The sequence below is a fragment of the Heterodontus francisci genome, chromosome 38 (genome assembly GCF_036365525.1).
Source record: "Heterodontus francisci isolate sHetFra1 chromosome 38, sHetFra1.hap1, whole genome shotgun sequence".
NCBI classification, from domain to species: Eukaryota; Metazoa; Chordata; class Chondrichthyes; order Heterodontiformes; family Heterodontidae; genus Heterodontus; species Heterodontus francisci.
In genome coordinates, this window is record NC_090408.1 from 10,644,507 (window position 1) to 10,662,474 (window position 17,968).

A 17,968-nucleotide genomic window follows, 5' to 3' on the forward strand; every position below is an offset into this window, starting at 1 on the left:
GATAAGTATTGGTGACGGTTTAGAGAAATATTTCATATTAACTAATCTACCTTCCATTGAGAAATAAAAACTCCACAAGCAGAGACCTATTTTTGACTGAAGAAGTTAAGGATAGTATAAGATTAAAAGAAATGGAGCAGTTTTGAGGGATTGCATGACCTACTCCTCCTATTTCTGCAGCATCTACAGAAATGGCATCTCTTCCCAGCCCCACACTATTACCTCTGGCGTCCTACAAGGATGTATGCTTGGCATCTTCTCATCCTTGCTTATATTTGCCCTTTGGTGACATCTTTCGCAGACATGGATCAGCTTGCACATAAGTGCTGACAGCATACAGTTCTGCCTCTTCACCTCTGTGTTATCAGACATACAGTCTGACATCTTTTCATGGATGAGCCACAGTCTCCTCCAGTTAAACATTGGAATGCTGAAGCCATTGTCTTTCAGTCCCCCACCACAAACTCTACATCCTTGCCAATGATTCCATGCCCCTTCCTGGCCCTAGTTTCAGGTTTAACCAGACTGCTCAACCATGAGCTGAGCTTCTGATCCTATATACGCTCTAATACTTCTACCTATGTAACATCGTCTGCTTCCAACCCTGCCTCAGTCCTTGCCACTGAAGCCCTCATCCATGCCTTTGCCATCTCCAGATTCAACAATTCCAATGCCCAGCCAATCATCCTTCACCCTTGTAAACTTCAGCTTATCCAAAATGTTTCTGCTGATATCTTATCCCACACTAAGAAAGACCTCTTAACTCTTTTGCTTGCTGTTCATTTTTGTCTGATTATGCCAATGTGAGAGGCCTTGAGTGTTTTAAGAAGTCTTTCAAGTTTGGGGCATTACATGATCCAGCAAACTATGGGCACTAGAATGCCTGATTATGGAGAGGAGTTGATATCTAGAGAGTTCTTTGCGGAATCAATTAGAGAGGGAGGAGGTACAGCAATGGCATACAGCTGGTGGAAAATATGAAAGGACACTGTTGAGTTCCAATGCAGGAGGATAGGGTGATCTAGCATGGATTGGTCGTGAAGCGAAATGTGAGAACAACTGGTGATGTGAGGAAATATGGACTGCCACATTTGAGAGAGCATGTTGCACAGTGCCATGAAGTGACAGTGCTGGGAAATAGCATGACAGGCAAGCATGGAATTGGGAGAAGGAAGGAGGAGAAATGGTGTGGGGGTGGGGAGATGTGCTGGCAGTGGGTGCTGCAAAAGAGGAGTAGAGGAGTTGATGGGACTGAATGGATGATGGCATTTGAAAAGCAGTAAGATACTGACGGGTAGGATTGAGAATCAGTGAGACTATGGTAACAAAACATAATTGGCCAGATGATGCAACAGGGTAGTAAGCTGCAAGGTACGTGTGTAGAAGAGTAAATGTCTTGGTTGAATTGTAGTTGGCGATAGAAATTCAATCTTCAACCTATAGCCCTGCCTGACTCCTACCGCACACTTGAACCCAAAAGCTGTCTTACAACTTGCCACCCCAAAACGAGCCCAGAGACCCACCTGGATCCTTCCCCAACATACCAGAATCCCATAGCCTATAACCCTCCTCGATCCCTGACATGGCTACTACCCAGCTTCCATCAACTGGAAAATCCAACATCTGTCACTTTATAGTTCATTTTCCCATCATGCTATCCTCTTCTCTCCACTTCCTATTGGAAAGGAAATGAAAAAAGACCTAGAGACAAAAAAAAATGCACAAAATAAGTGAAAGACAAAGGAAAAGATAACTATGACAGAAAGAGAAGCAACAACTCAGACATAGGAAACTGGTGAGAAAAAGACCAAATGCTCCGGCTTACTGTGAATGGTGCTGCAGAAAATCCACAAGTAACATTATAAGCCTTGGATATAGTGGACACTTCCTGTATGCATTCACCTTGCCTCCTGTTGGTATGGTTTTTTTTTTGCAGTCATATCCTTGCTGTCACCACTTTGATGTCAGACACTAGGAATTCATAGAAATTTACATTGTGTGTGTGGTAACACTTCATTTGGCCAATCTAAAACCACTGCCCCGCTCTCTTCATAGCCTTGTATCTTTCCCGCATCAAATATTAATCTGCTGTTTCCTTGAAAGGTGGATCTGTGCTTCGACTACTCCCAGTGGCAAAGCATTCCAGAAACAACAGCTTGCATTTACATAAGCACATATAACGTAGTGAGCCATCCCAAAGCACTTCACAGGAGCGTTACCAAACAAATTTTGGCACCGCACCACATAAGGAGATATTAGGATAGATGGCCAAAAGCTTGATCAACGAGGTAGGTTTTAAGGCGTGACTTAAAAGAAGAAACAAAAATTTAGGGAGGAAATTCCAAAGCTTAGGGCCTGAGCAGCTAAATGGCACAGCTGCCAATGGTGGAGCGATTAAAATGGGGGACGCACAAGAGACCAGAATTGGAGGAGCACAGCAACCTGTTGTAGGACTGGACGAAGTTTGAGATAGTGAGGAGTGAAGCCATGGGATTTGAAAACAGGGCTAAGAATTTTTAAATTGAGGCGTTGCCAGATCGGGAGCCAATGTAGGTCAGCAAGCACAGTGGTGATGGAAGAATGGGACTTGGTATGAATTAGGATATGGACAGCAGAGTTTTGGATGAGCTCAATTTTATGGAGGTTGAAGATGGAAAGCTAGCCAGGAGAGCATTGGAATTGTAATATTTAGAAGTAGCAAAGCCGTGTTTGAGGGTTTCAGCAGCAGATGAGCTGAGCCACAAGTGGAATCGTGCAATGTTATGGAGGTGGATGTATGCTATCTTAGTGTTGGAGCGGATATGTGATCAAAATCTCATCTCATCTCATGCTGTAACAATACTCTAGAAGAAAATTCTCCAGTCATCTGTTCGCACTGAGTGACTGTTTTAAATTAATAACCCCTCATCACTACTTCCCAAGCAGATGACAAATAAGGAAACTCTTCCCTGTCAAAACTTTTCATAATCTTAAAAATCTCAATTTTTTTTTGCATTTCTGCTCAGTGGAAGTATTCCCAGTATCTCAATTCTTCAATAACTATAGTTTCCCAGTCCTAGCCTCTTCCTGGTGAATTTAGTTGTACAATCCCAGTGGCTTTAATGTCTGTTCTATAATTGGCCTCCCAAATCTGTGCACAGTACTCTGACCATTGCCTTGCAGAAATTTATCATTACTTTATTTTTGTATTCTTAGCTGCTATTGATAAAACCCAAAATACTACTGGCCTTTTCATATTGTATTAGCTACTTGTCTCCGAACTTTCAGGGAATTATGAATTCGAACCCCTAGCTGTCTGTTTATCCACATCATTTAGCATCTTTGCATGAAGTCTATACTCCCATTCTTTTTTTCTTTCCCAAGTTGTATTACCTCATATTTCTGAATGTTACGTTATTCTCTTAATCACCCTTAGGTCTTTTACAGTTCTCTTTTCTTCTGTGTTTCACAAGCCTCTCCACAACTGTTGTCTTAAGCAATTTTAAAATCGCTCATTCCACCCCTTCAGTTCTTCCAAACCGTAGGCTGTCCCTCCACAATGATGCTAGAACTCAGGACCATTCCCCAGTGCTGTCGAAGCCCATAATCATCCAAAGTGCAGCTAATTTTTTATGCAGTGAACTGTTACGATCTAGAATGTGAAATCTGGAAGCAGATTCAAAATAACTTTCAAAGGGAAATTGGATATGTAATTGCAAAGAAAATATTTACATTGCCATAGGGAAAGAGTGGTGGTGGGACTAATTGGATAGCTTTCAAAGAGTTGTCAATGGTGTGTTGTGTTGTGCCATTATATGATTCTGTGAATCCCCACACACTTGCCCAGTACTGCTAAATATCAAGTAACTATCTTCAGCTGGTACACCTTGCATACCATTTTGTGTATCCTCCATTTTTGAAAATGCCAAGGGATAAAAAGTAAATCGAGGTAAAGGAATATATGGAAACCACTTATTTTTCACGGGACATACATCGGATAGAATCGTGGAGTTTGTCCAAAAAGTAGTCTAAATCCTAGAATATCAAGTAATACAAACAAAATTTGACTTTATTCAGTGATTTTAGATCAGTGATCCTGATATATTTTTCTGCATAGTAATAAACCTTGTTATTATAATGCAACACTTTTAAAATTTATTCTTGCTTTGCAGACAACACTGACAAGGCAATTATTTGTCAATAGTGTTAGATTGAAGTTACATGTAGGCCAGACAGGTAGGAGTTGCAGGTCCCTTCCCCAGAGGATGATATTGAATTAGTTGGAATGCTACAATAATCTGAAGCATTCCATGGTCACAAATTTAAACTCTTGGCTCTGGGTTGCTAATACAGTACCATGCTCACTCGGCTACTGTACCATTCACTGTGAGTCAGTGAATATGCTGCAGATTTGGTAATGTGTTGCATCTAGTATATACTTGTCTGTCATGCACCACAGCTGCAAAAAAAGTTGTTTAATGCTCGTGCATTTAGCCTCGAGACTGAAACTTGAAAGTACTTGTGAAGTTTCCTCACTTGCCAGTGACTCAGAACTGATTTTCTGACCTTAAAGAAACATAGCTCCATCTTAGCAACAGAAGAATACATTGTGCATTAGCAGATATAACCCTCCTGTCATTAAACTGCCTATCATCTGATTTACTGTGAGCAATGGGAGATCTCTGCATTTCAATGTTTGTGTGTAATTTGTGCTAATTTTATGCAGTATAGTCACTAAGGAATAACCAGCTTCACTCTTTAACAGTGATGAGAAAAGGTACTGAGTACTGCAGTGATTGTGTTTTGAAAGCTACAGCTGCTGAGTTATGTACTGGAAGAGCAGAGATTAATTAACTGCTGTAGTTCTCTGGCAGAAACACCAAAATCTCTGTTCAACATTAAATTGATTAAGCACTTTGCTGTGAAAACAAAGAGTTGATGCCCAAAAATGAAATGAACTAGAAGAGTTCAGTATATAATTTCATTGGAATTCAAACTTCTAAGTTCTGAACTGGGGAGAAAAGCATCTATGAAGCAATGTCAGTTTAATGCAGTGTAAACCAATAGAAATTGTTAACTAGCCATAAGTGTGACTACAGCAACAAGGTTTTAGCCATGTGTACCAATTTTAGTAGGAAGCACAATACAAACACTCACACAATGCAATTAGATATGTACTTCATGTGTATATTTACTGAACAAACATCTATCACCATTCACTAACCAAAGTCATAAATCATTCAGTAGTCAAAACACTGCTTTTCAGCTTGCCATTTTACCAACACACACACAAAACTGTTAAAGTACAAATGGAAATGTCGTAACAGTATGAGTATTAAGATCCTATGCTCAATAATGGTGTCAGTTGGTTAGGGTTGGGGGGTGGTAGGAAACAAAAAATAGGGATAAAGGGTACGTGCTCTGTGGAATGTGCCGACTGGTGCTCTCTCGGGATCTGTACGAGGGCATCATCTTTTCACCATGTTGATCAATGACGGATGAAGGAGTATATCCAAGTTTGCAGATGACACTAGGTTGAGATATACTGTGTTACGACCAAGGCGGGAGTAATGCACTGTTAATTTAGTCCCACTACTCCACAGGTCACAGCATATTAGTAAAGTTTCCCACCTACCATAAATTAGCCAAATTAAACACCGTATTTATTCCCCAGAATAAAGCACACCAAACCAGATTTCTTTGAACAACAAATAAACTATTAATAAACCAATTTTAAATGATGAGAAATTTAAATGTATGAACAGGTTTTATAATTTATTCTTCCTAACCCTCATGCACACACATACATTCAAAACCCAAAGGTTAAGTTACAATGGTTTCTTAGGAATAATAAAATAACTGGGTTGTAACTTATGGTAGAATATTTCTGGATCGGTGAGGTGTCCCAGAGTTGAATAGTCAGATGGCACTTGAAATTTCCAGATGAAATTAATGAACAGTCTGTGGTGGGTAGGCATTCAAGGCAATTCATCTGCAGCAGGCATCTCACAGATCTCCCAGCAAAAGGTGTAGCAACAGGGCTACTTGGATTTCTAAGTAGCAGTCCAACAGTAGAAACTTTCTTGAGATTTCAGGAGCTTCCATAAAATACAACAATGCAACAGGAGTCACACTTGAGGTAGGGATTTTTCAGAGACTGGAGACTACCTTCAACAAAGGAGCCTTTCTCCAAAGCAGTGATTCTCCACAGCGTGTTGCAACTCCTCTTCCTGGGTCTTTTCTCTCTCCTCAGGCATAAACAGCAACAAGGGTTTCAGCTCCCATACCTTCGATTTGCAACCCCTTCAAAGTTCTTTTAACTTCATGAAGAGATTAGAATTTCCCTTGATACAGGAATTACTTTTCAAGAGAGTTTCTGGGCTGTCTTCCTACCCCCACTGGCAGCAAACTGGTCTTTCGATTTCTTTCAGAGAGAGTTCTTTCTCTGGTCTCCAGAACACGTTCCAGCCAAAATTATGTTTTTCTTCCAAAAGAAAAACTAAAAACTCCCCAGCAGCCAGTCATGTGACAATTATTTCTCTCTGCTGAGTGGCTTGGAGACCAGATTGCTTTGCAGTCTGTGCCCCGCCCAGTTCAACTTTCAATGTTCACAGAGAAAAATCCTTTTTTTTTCTCAGTCTTCCAAAACACAGAACTCCCAAGTTTTTTTTTTAAAAAAACAAAGCACTTGTAACAACTATAAAGAGTGCGGATGGGAGCAGGAATTTACACAGGGACATAGACAAATTAAGCGAGTGGACAAAAGTATGGCTTTCAAGATGGAGGTCAATAGATTTTTGTTGGGTAAAGGTATTGAGGGATATGAGTCAAAAACAGGCAAGCAAATTTGTGTTTGAAGTACAGATCAGATGTGATCTAATTGGCTAAATAGTCTTAACGGTTGAATGGGCTGCTCCTGTGTTCCTATTGCTCATTTTTTATTTACTAATCAGAAATGTAATTAGCCACATTTGGATTCCCAATTAACCACATGTGGCTACTGTATTGGACAGCACTGGTTTATTGAGTCCAAGAGAGGGTTTTAAATCTTCTTTCAGGGATAATAGCCTCACAGCTCCAGCGACCCGGGTTCAATTCTGGGTACTGCCTGTGTGGAGTTTGCAAGTTCTCCCTGTGTCTGCGTGGGTTTCGTCTGGGTGCTCCGGTTTCCTCCCACAAGCCAAAAGACTTGCAGGTTGATAGGTAAATTGGCCATTATATAAATTGCCCCTAGTATAGGTAGGTGGTAGGGAAATATAGGGACAGGTGGGGATGTGGTAGGAATATGGAATTAGTGTAGGATTAGTATAAATGGGTGGTTGATGGTCGGCACAGACTCGGTGGGCCGAAGGGCCTGTTTCAGTGCTGTATCTCTAAACAAATAAACAATAAACAATAATATACACCAAGGGATATAAAATAGCAGTTTGTATTAACAGCATTGAAAAATGAGGTAGTTTAACTCTTAGTACAAAGCTTTCGACAAAAGGAAACATCTTTTGCTTTGCCCAGCCACTTGCTTCATTTATTGGATTCTGAAAGCTAATGAGCTTGCATTTATATAGCACCTTTCACCATCTCAGGACATCCCAAAACTCTTCACAGCTAATAAAGTAGTTTTGAAGTATAGTCACTCTTGTAATGCAGGGAAGTGTGGCAGTTTATCTGTGCACAGCAAGCTTCCAGAAACAGCATTGTAATAAATGACCAGATAATCTGGTTTAATAATGTTGGTTGAGGGATAAATATTGGCCATAACATTAGGAGAACTACCCTGCTCTTCAAACATTGTCATAGGGTTTTTTATGTACACGAGAGAGTCTCCTCAGTTCATAGAATCATAGCTTTTCAGTATTGAAGGAAGCCATTTGGCTCATCGAATCGATGCCAGCTGTCCGCAGAGCAATCCAGTCAGTCCCATTCCCTGTAGCCCTACAAGTTTATTTCTTTCAAGTGCTCATCCAATTTCCCTTTGGAATCATTGACTGTCTCCGCTTCCACCACCCTTGTGGGCAAAGAGTTCTAGGTCATTACCATTCCCTATGTTATAAAGTTCTTCCTAGCATTCCCCCTGCATCTCTTGCCCAAAACCTTCAATCAGTGTCCCGTAGTCCTTGCACCATCAGTTAATGGGAACAGTTTCTCCTTGTCTTAACTTACCTAGTCTGTCATAATCTTGTACACCTCTATCAAATCTCCCCTCAATCTCCTTTGCTCCAGGGAGAACAACCCCAGCTTTTCCAACCTGACCTCGTAGCTAAAATCTCCCATCCCTGGAACCATTCTGCTAAATCTCCTCTACACCCTCTCAAGGACCCTCATATCCTTCCTAAAGTGTAGTGGCGAGAACTGGATGCAATACTTTAGTTGGGGACTAACCAGAGCTTTATAAAGGCATGTAAAAAGGCAGCTCAGTGCCTCATCTGAAAGGCAGCACCTCTGACAGTGTAGTACCCACTGAACACTGCATTGGAAATGTCAGTCTGGATTATGTGCTCAAGTATTTGGGTTGAGGCTCGAACCCACAATCTGCTGACTCATGCGAAAGTGGTATCACTGAATCATGACTAACACCTCATCTGAATTGAGCTGTTTTAGCAAGTAAAAAAAAAATAGAAATAAAAATTGGAGTGATGTTTCATTTTTTTTGATTGTCCTGACCAATGTACCTCTTAATTTTCTCTAGCTGTGCGCGGTCTGTTTGTTGCACATGCAGTCCCTTTAAGATTGCTGCGCATGTGTGCACTTCAGAGGAAACACTGCTTGTGTGAGGCCTGTTTAACCTCTACGTGATACGTTGCAAATTGCTGCATGGCGGTGCACCCATACATCTTAGAGGGAGTGTTGATCCTGACGTTTTGACTAATAAATCTGATGTAATGAAAACTAGTACTCCTGCTTAATGCTTTAATACTGTACCATTGCCTTTATCACTCAACTTTTTTCATCTCTTTCAGCATTGACAAGATAACCAAGGTATCTTCTCCTGTGCTGGTAATTCATGGCACTGCAGATGAGGTGATTGATTTTTCCCATGGCCTTGCAATGTACGAGCAATGTCCAAGAGCAGTAGAGCCCCTCTGGATCGAGGGAGCTGGACATAATGACATTGAGCTTTATGCACAGTATGTGGAAAGACTGAAACAATTCATTGATCATGAGATATCCATCTCTTGAAGACTGTTATATGGATGTTTCCTCGATAAATGTGAATGGAAGAATTGATCTGTGAAGTAGTTTGCACATGGTTTAACTGGATAACTAGCTTTCAACAGTACAGAAGCTGCCAACTTTCAGGCAGTCATTTGAAACACTGAACAAAATCTCAGACTTTTTTATACCAGGAAAATTCATGTGATTTATGTATCTTGCACATGAAATAATGTTCATCTACTGTAATTTTGAAACCATTTTTGATGGTTATCAACCCTTCCTATTTTGTTTCCTGCATTCCTTAAAGTTGTAGTTGGTTTGTAAGAGGTTATGAATTTTTTTTTTTAAGTATTCTGGCCACAATTGTATGTCACAAAGACTTTTGACTTTTGTTTTGCAACTAGTTCATAAACTGGATTTTTTTTGTATAATATAACAACGTGGCAGGTCATGTGATTGTGACTTCATAGGTAAAACAGCCCTTCAGAGAAGGATCAACCCAACATGAAGGATGTGATCTGAATGTTTATCACATTCTTTATATTTCTAACATTGCCTCAAAGTACTGTATTTGTAAAACTCAGTGAATTTGGGAAGAGAATTTCCACTTCTTTGCTAATTAACACAAGTTCTTTTGTGAATGTTCTTAATATTACGATATTTGTGGAGGTTTTTTCCATATTAAAGATGTGAAACAATACCTCAAGTGCATCCTGAATGGTGCAGAACATGGCATGTAGCCGAATACCTTTTTTCACAAATGTGTAAATTTATGAACTATTTTGACGGTTTTAAAGTTTTGCTGTGTATTTGTCTTTCAGAATAGGTAATATAATACTTTTCAATTGCAATCTCCATTGAAGTTCTTATTCCTAAAATGACAGTTGTATCTTCATAAATTGCAATGTTTGTATATGATGTCTTTCAAGGTTATAGAAACATTTTGTTTCAAAAAGTGTTGAGAATAGATGTGATAACTGCCTAATTTGATACAGTTTATTCTGTGAAACGTGCTTGATTCATGGATGTAACTATTTTTATCCTGGATGACTTAACATTGAACTTTTAAAAATCTTTTGCCATTTAAATTTCATAAATTTACACATCTGTATTTTGTACAGGAACAGATGTAATTTGCTAATTTTAGTTGGAACAACCAGTGATTTGAGGTTATGATTTTGACACTAGAATCACATTGAAATACGCATTGAAATAAATAATGAAAGACATTAGGAATAACACTACAAAACAATCAAATCAAAGCTGTAAGCCTCCAGTTGCTGTATATTTGATTTCAGTAGTTCATTGTTGTAAGTTGCACATTAGCAACAAAAAGTAGCAATGGAATGAAGGATGCATGGAATTTAGGATGAGAGTTTTAAATTAGAATTGTTTGTGTACAGTAAAAAGCAACAAGAAACAATATCTCAATTGCAGAATGTTATTTGGTGTGATCGGTCAAAAAATGTGAATTAAAATCTGATTGAACATTGAAAATACTGTGCACAATAAGCCTAATTGTGCAGTTCCTTTTTAAATATTTTCATTTCCAGGGTTCCACTTGTTCCTGGAGTACTTTCAAGAACAGGACAGGCATAGTAATTATGCAAGGGGGGTATAACCAACTTTTCCTCTTCATTTTCCTGTTTCTCCCCCACCAAATGTTGGAAGAGCACCCATTTTAAAGGATTCCCAGAAGAAGTCGAACTTGAACCCTGTGCTCATCCCCACTGCAATGGGAGGATTCAAGAGGGGCAGCAGCAAAGACCAGATGACTAAAGGTGGTGAAATCCTTTTCCTTTCAGACACGGCAGCTTTGGAGGCTTTCTGGCTGCTGTTCTTGCCACTACTGAAAGTCTCTATAACTTACGACAGCAACTTGTATTCCCATGCTCATTTCCAATGCAAGGCCTTGTGAAGAGGGGAGCCTGTGCCAGGAGTGCATTTGTCTAGACTTATGATCTGAACCCAAAAAGATGGGTGGATTCAGATTGGATGAAGTGCACTTTGAGTGCACTATGTTTTGTCTAGTGCTCAGGTGCACGGACAAAGGAAAATTGGCCCCTAAACATGAAGTTTCAAGTTCTGCAAGTGCAGAAAACTTCCTTGAGTGTGTCTCAATCACAGTTTCACAAAGTTACAGCTTCCTCTGAACTAGAGAATGGGGTGTTCAATATTGAATTAAAGTAAATCTGCATTGGCTCGAGGTGACCTTGAAACGACTTCATATTCCTTGCCAGAGTTGGCTGTATTCTTGGTCCAACAGACAGGAAGAGTTCAGGGATCAAGCTTGATTCTGATAGTTTGTCTATTAATGGGGCAGGCCCAAGTTCTCCAAGCTAGACTACTTGGGTCATCAAGACTTTTGTGATGTCCGATGCTGATTTGATTCAGCAGTCTTACAAGTACAATGGAACTGCTTTACAAGTTGATGCATTGATAAAGCACTGTGACAAATATGAAGCAGTTCTGTCTTGTTTTGGTCCTGTCATTTAAAATCAGGCACAATACGAGAGTTTAAAAAGACCCCTCTGCAGCCTCGGCCTATTTCTTGACATATTTTGCAAAGTTAGTCGATTGTCTCCTGCTTGAGAGAGAATCTAATCCACGATTTTCAAATATGTGCAGACTTGGTAATTGTTTCAGACACGAATGTGATAGGCTATTTAAGTGAGGTTGGCAGTTGTGGCAAAGTTGTAAAAAGAGAAATGTGAAAATTGTCCTTAATGGAGTTGAATCTCACAAGCAGAGATTTTCGCAGAAGTACAGGTAGATTTTAGCTAGTCCTACAGCTTGTAAGGGAACAAGGATAGAAGCAGTGTGTAGATACCAGTTATATAAAGATGTAATATATTTAACCATTACAAAGGTCTGTTTATTAAGCCTAATGCAATGTTCTATTGCTTGATGAGGATTGATGAATGATGTAGTGGAATCATAAGAATGATGCGCAGTAGCTTAATAATAAATGACATCCCAAGGTTAGATGGTCCAAGCATGTTACGAAGATATTGTAGATAGTAAAGCTAGTGAAATACAGAAAATTAAAATTCAAGATTTGAGAACTGAAAAAGTCTTGAGTAAAAACAGCTATAAATGACCCAAAAGTATAACAGGCACTTTGACCTATTCTGTATGGAAGAGCAGCCCGGACCATATACACCTCTAGGAAAAGTTAATAGCATCAATAGGCACTGAAGGTGTCTGTACCTGTCAACCCCACCTCCCTCACCCAACTTTGGTAAAGGATGCATTTTGTGATGTAGCATTGAGTATATACAGACCAGGGAACAGCTTTGGTCTGTTGTGTGTGAACTAAGCTTTTATAAAAATTGGAGTAGATTTTAAAGAAAATTCATACTTATGAGACCTTGATATTTGAAAAGGTTCGGCAATTTTTGAAAATATTTGGTCCTGAGATGTGGGAACCTTAGTTGCCCTTACTATATGGGAGTCAGCTACACTGTGTGGACTGGTGGCTAGGACATCATTGTGCAAGTTAGGTTTTATTGACAAAATGGCAGCTCTCATGGCTATTTTTATGGTACTAGCCCTCAAATAACTGGACTTATTGGATTCAATTTCACAACTTAAGGTGTGATTTGAGCTGATAACTTCTGGGGTGTTAGTCCAGTACCCTAACCACTAGGTTATTCTAGCATTAAATGATTATTTTTTGTTTTCCTGAGTGTAGTGTTGTAATTAGCAACAACCAGCAAGAGTCCAGTGACATGAGATGGCAAAGCAGCTACTGGAGAGCTGGGAGATTAATCAGAATGTGTGGAATAATCAGAACATTAGCTGGAGAGTGGTGAGGAGCTGTGGGAAAGAAAGGAAAAAATGTTAAAGGGCAGGTAAAATGTTTGACAACTGGACCACTGTTATAGAGGAATAAAGTAGGGGCAAAGACCTCTACTCCTGCTGGCAAGTCCTGGAGAGGCAAATTGATGGGGATAAAAGTGTACATTTGCATATTGTGTTTGTACCTTGCCCCTGCAAACACGGGGTATCTAGTAAATTATGCAAAAGAAGCTTGAGGTATATAAACACTCAGGTTTTCACACTTAGCTAACAGTGCTGATCATTATATCTGTGTGCACTGGTAAATTTGTGAATAGAAATAATTCAATAAACAGCTTAAAAAGATACTTAAATAAAAATACAATACTGCAGATGCTGGCAATCTGAAATAGAAACAAGAAATGCTGGAAATACTCAGCAGGTCTGGCAGCATCTGTGGAGAGAGAAGCAGAGTTAACGTTTCAGGTCAGTAACCCTTCATCAGAACTGGCATATTTTAGAAACGTAATAGGTTTTAAGCAAGTAAAGTAGGGGTGGGGGGCAAGAGATAACAAAAGAGGTGTTAATAGGACAAGGTCACAGAGAACAACTGACCAGAAAGTCATGGAGCAAAGTCAAACGGTATGTTAATGGTGTGGTGAAAGACAAAGCGTTAGTTCAGAGAGGGTGTGAATTTGACAGAAAAATGAACAGCCCTGGCCCCAAGCACAAACATGTAGGCACAGTAGAAACAAACTAAACAACCTAAAATAAAATAAAGAAAAACAAAATAATAACTAAAAATAAAAAGGTGGGGGCCGTCATGCTCTAACATTATTGAACTGAATGTTCTGTCCAGCAGGCTGTAGGGTGCCTAATCGGTAAATGAGGTTCCATTCCTTGAGCTTGCGTTGATGTTCGCTGGAACACTGCAGCAATCCCAGGACAGAGATGAGAGCGGAGTGGGGGGTGGGGCGGGGTGTTGAAATGGCAAGTGACAGGAAACTCGCGGTCGTGTTTTCGGACTGAGCGGAGGTGTTCTGCAAAATGGTCACCCAGTCTGCGTTTGGTATCCCCAATGTAGAGGCGACCACATTGTGAGCAGCGAATAATGTATACTAAATGGAAAGAAGTACAAGTAAACTGCTGCTTCACCTGAAAGGAATGTTTGGGGCCTTGGATAGTGAGGAGAGAGGAGGTAAATGGGCAGGTATTATACCTCCTGTGATTGCAGGGGAAGGTGCCGTGTGAAGGGGACGAGGTGGTGGGGGTAATGGAGGAGTGGACCAGGGTGTCGCAGAGGGGACGGTCCCTTCGGAATGCTGACGGGAGGGGAGGGCAAAATGCGTTTGGTAGTGGCATCATGCTGGATATGGCGGAGGATGATCCTTTGGATGTGGAGGCTGGTACCGTGGACAAGGGGAATCCTGTCGCGGTTCTGGGAGGCAGGGGAAGGGATGAGGGTAGAGGTGCGGGAAATGGGCTGGACGTGGTTGGGGGCCCTGTCAACCACAGTGGGGGGAAATCCTCAGTTGAGGAAAAAGGAAGACATATCAGAAGCGCTGTCATGGAAGGTTGCATCATCAGAGCAGATGTGTCGGAGATGGAGAATGAACTTACAGGAGGCAGGGTGTGAAGAAGTGTAGTTGAGGTAGCTGTGGGAGTCGGTGGACTTATAATGAATATTTGTAGACAGCCTATCCCTAGAAATGGAGACAGAGAAGTTGAGGAAGAGAAGGGAAGTGTCGGAGATGGATTATGTAAAGGTGAGAGAAGGGTGGAAATTAGTAGAAAAGTTGACAACGTTTTCCAGTTCCGGGTGGGAGCAGGAAATGGCACTGATACAGGCATCAATGTACCGGAAAAAGAGTTGGGGGAGGGGGCCTGAGTAGGACTGGAACAAGAAATGTTCGACATATACTGCAAAAAGACAGCATAACTAGGACCCATGCGGGTACCCATAGCAACACCTTTTACTTGAAGGAAGTGAGTGGAGTTGAAGGTGAAGTTTCTTAATGTGAGAACAAGTTCAGCCAGGCGGAGGAGGGTGGTGGTGGATGGAGACTGGTTGGGCCTCTGTTCAGGGAAGAAGCGGAGAGCCCTCAAACCGTCCTGGTGGTGGATGGAGGTGTAGAGCGATTGGATGTCCATAGTGAAGATGAGGCGGTTAGGGCCAGGAAACTGGAAATTGTCAAAATGACGTAGGGTGGCAGAAGAGACCAGGGGAGAAAAGATAGTCAAGATAGGAAGAAATAAGTTCAGTGGGGCAGGAACGGCTGAAACAATGGGTCTGCCAGGACAGTCCTGTTTGTGGATTTTGGGAAGGAAGTAGAAGATACTTAAATAGGTGTGGCAGGATCAGAGTGTGAGGTGATGTGTGCAGAATTGCAGGGTATAGACTAGTTTGGACTTGTGACCATGCAAGATAAATACTCGTGTTGATTGAATGATTTTTACACTATTATTCATCTTGCAGGGAAGAAGTCCTGAAGGCTGGTTGAATGTGTTCATCCAGTTTCCTTCCTCTACCTCTCTAACAGGAGGTTGACCATGTACTGGAATATGTCTTCCAGAAACCTTTCCTCCCCATGTATATTACGGAGTGTAGCTTGCTGGTCCTCAGGTTCAGAAATCCACTGCTTGAACAACAAAGTCCCCTGGCACTGCCTGCATATATACTCATTGGATGCACTGCAAATCCAGGATACCCACATTATACATGCTTGTTGGCCAATATCAAATTCATGGAGGACATTTTGCCATAAGTCCCTTATTGGTACCTTATCAACTTTTATTTGAAAATCCACATAAAACCCATGCAGATGGCTTGATGACAGTTTTGATAAGAAAACTTGATCTATGAACTTAAACCTTCAGAGCTGTGTATGGGATAACATAATCTAATAATAGGCAAAGTTGTAAACAACACAGTACTTGCTGAATGAGTCTTTTTCAAAGGTCTGCCTCTATTCTTTTGGATGTTATAAATTCCTTTGGACAAATCCATTACTCCCTGTCTTTCCTTGATTTATAATTCATAGTCCTCCAGGATTATAAAGTTGCATGAAGAATGTGCGAGTCACAAGTATTCCACAAAACCTGACTGCCACAACAGAAGTCTAGTATCTGGCACCTTTCTGGTTATCCCACAAACCCTCTTTGATGTGAAAACTGTTCTTTTTAAGTCAACAAGCAAATAAAATGGTAGAAAATGAATAATGGCCTACGCCATTTTAATTTCCTTTTCATATTTTCCCATACTGCTGTTCAGATGTGGATGCAGCCAGAAATTACATGTTCATTTGTCAATGCATATAGTCCGGCCATGAACTGATCCTAGCTCAGATTTCTCACAGCATAGCTGTCCTCTGCCTTCCATTATGTAACTAGCTTTAAAAAAAAGACTCAATTTTAACTCTTAACCACTTGAAGCAAAGTTACCAGCACCTGGAAATGAGATAGATGGAGGCTTCTGATATTGAGGCCCTGAAATTAGTCTTTGAGATGCTAGTGTACAAATGCTTCAATGTATTTGAAATTCCTATTTTATCAGGGGCGTCAATCCATTTATTTTAAATCAGTTGACGCCGCTACTAAAATGGTGGTGAGAGGAATGTTCAGATGCCAGTATCCCATGGTGTAATTTCAAGGCCTGTTTTTTTATTTAAAACATTTGGTGAGAATCGTGAGTTGTTACAAATAATCTCCCTGTTTGATGCAGGAATTATAAAGCAGCTAATTGTGTAAAGCAGGTAGAGTCTTGTTAGTGTTTTGATAAAAATGATAGTGAGACTGAGTTCTCGAAGGTTATTGAAGGTTACTAAGTTATTGAAATCTGGGTACAGTCTCCTGCCAAGGACTGGTGCTGTAATCCATAAAACATCTGCCTGGGTAAGCTATGGGTGGACAAATTCAAAAAGAAAAACTAGATGGAATCAATTAAGCACCACATGATTCCAAAATCTGGTTTACTTCGAATCCAAAGTATTTCCTGTGATTATTCAGAGCTGAATTTTCTAGCTACAAATCATTTGCTGCATGGAAAGAGACATATCTTGCAAATAAGCATTATGATGCAGTCACTTGATCATTAGGGACCAGACCTTGTTCACTTTAGGAAGCTATTCCATCAGCAGGTACAAATCCTGCATTATTGCACTGCTAGCCATAACTGAATGGGTGCCTTTACCATGCTGCTATACCTGGGAGATACTGCTGATAAACCATACTGCATACTGTCTGGGATCTGTTAGCCTTCTTAATTCCATGCACTATAATCTTTGCATTTATATAGCACCTTTCATGACTCTAGGACATTCCAAACTTCACAGCCACTGAAGTACTTTTAAGCTGCAGTCATTGTTGTAATTTAAGAAAACATAGTAGACAATGTATGCACAGCAAGATTCCACAAACAGCAACAAGATTATGACCAAATGGAGAGTAGAGAACAAGGGGTCACAGTTTCAGGATAAAGGATTGACCATTTAGGACTGAAATGTGAAATTTCTTCCCTCGGAGGACTCGCTGAGTATATTCAAGACCGATATCAGAAGGTTTTTGAATACTAACAGAATCACGGGATATGGACATAGGGTGGGAAAGTGAAGTTGATGTCGAAGTTCAGCCATTATCTTACTGAATGGCAGCAGGCTTGGGGGGGCAGATGGCCTACTCCTATTCTCATTTCATATATTCAGATAGTCTGGTTTTGATGGTGATATGTGAGGGATAAATGCTAATCTGGATAGCAGGACAAGTTCCTTGTGGTACTAATTCAGATCAACTCCACAAACCAAGGATAGAATGTATAGTCAAGTGGGAACACCACTTCCTTCCAAACTATGTGATCTTCTTCCTGCCCAACTCCTGTTAAGGATGCTGGGCCTACACTACAGCAGACAGGATCTCAGTTTAATGTCTCATCTGAAAGGTGGCATCTCCGGCATTCTATCACTCTCTCAGTAATGCACTGAAGTACCAGCCTAGATTACACACATAAGTGCCTGGAGCAGGGTTTGAACCTATGACCTAATTCAGAGGCATGGGTGCTATC

General features: G+C 40.6%; 1 protein-coding gene across 1 annotated transcript in view; it reads left to right on the forward strand.

Moving 5' to 3' along the window:
- The window catches only part of abhd17c (abhydrolase domain containing 17C, depalmitoylase), an 80,073-nt gene extending 69,444 nt beyond the window's left edge, over nucleotides 1-10,629 (forward strand). Inside the window, exon 3 of the mRNA XM_068017587.1 lies at nucleotides 8,937-10,629. Within this exon, the coding sequence (XP_067873688.1) occupies nucleotides 8,937-9,156 (220 nt within the window). The 3' untranslated portion in view covers nucleotides 9,157-10,629. The remainder of the gene's footprint in view (nucleotides 1-8,936) is intronic.
- The last annotated feature ends 7,339 nt before the right edge of the window (nucleotides 10,630-17,968 follow it).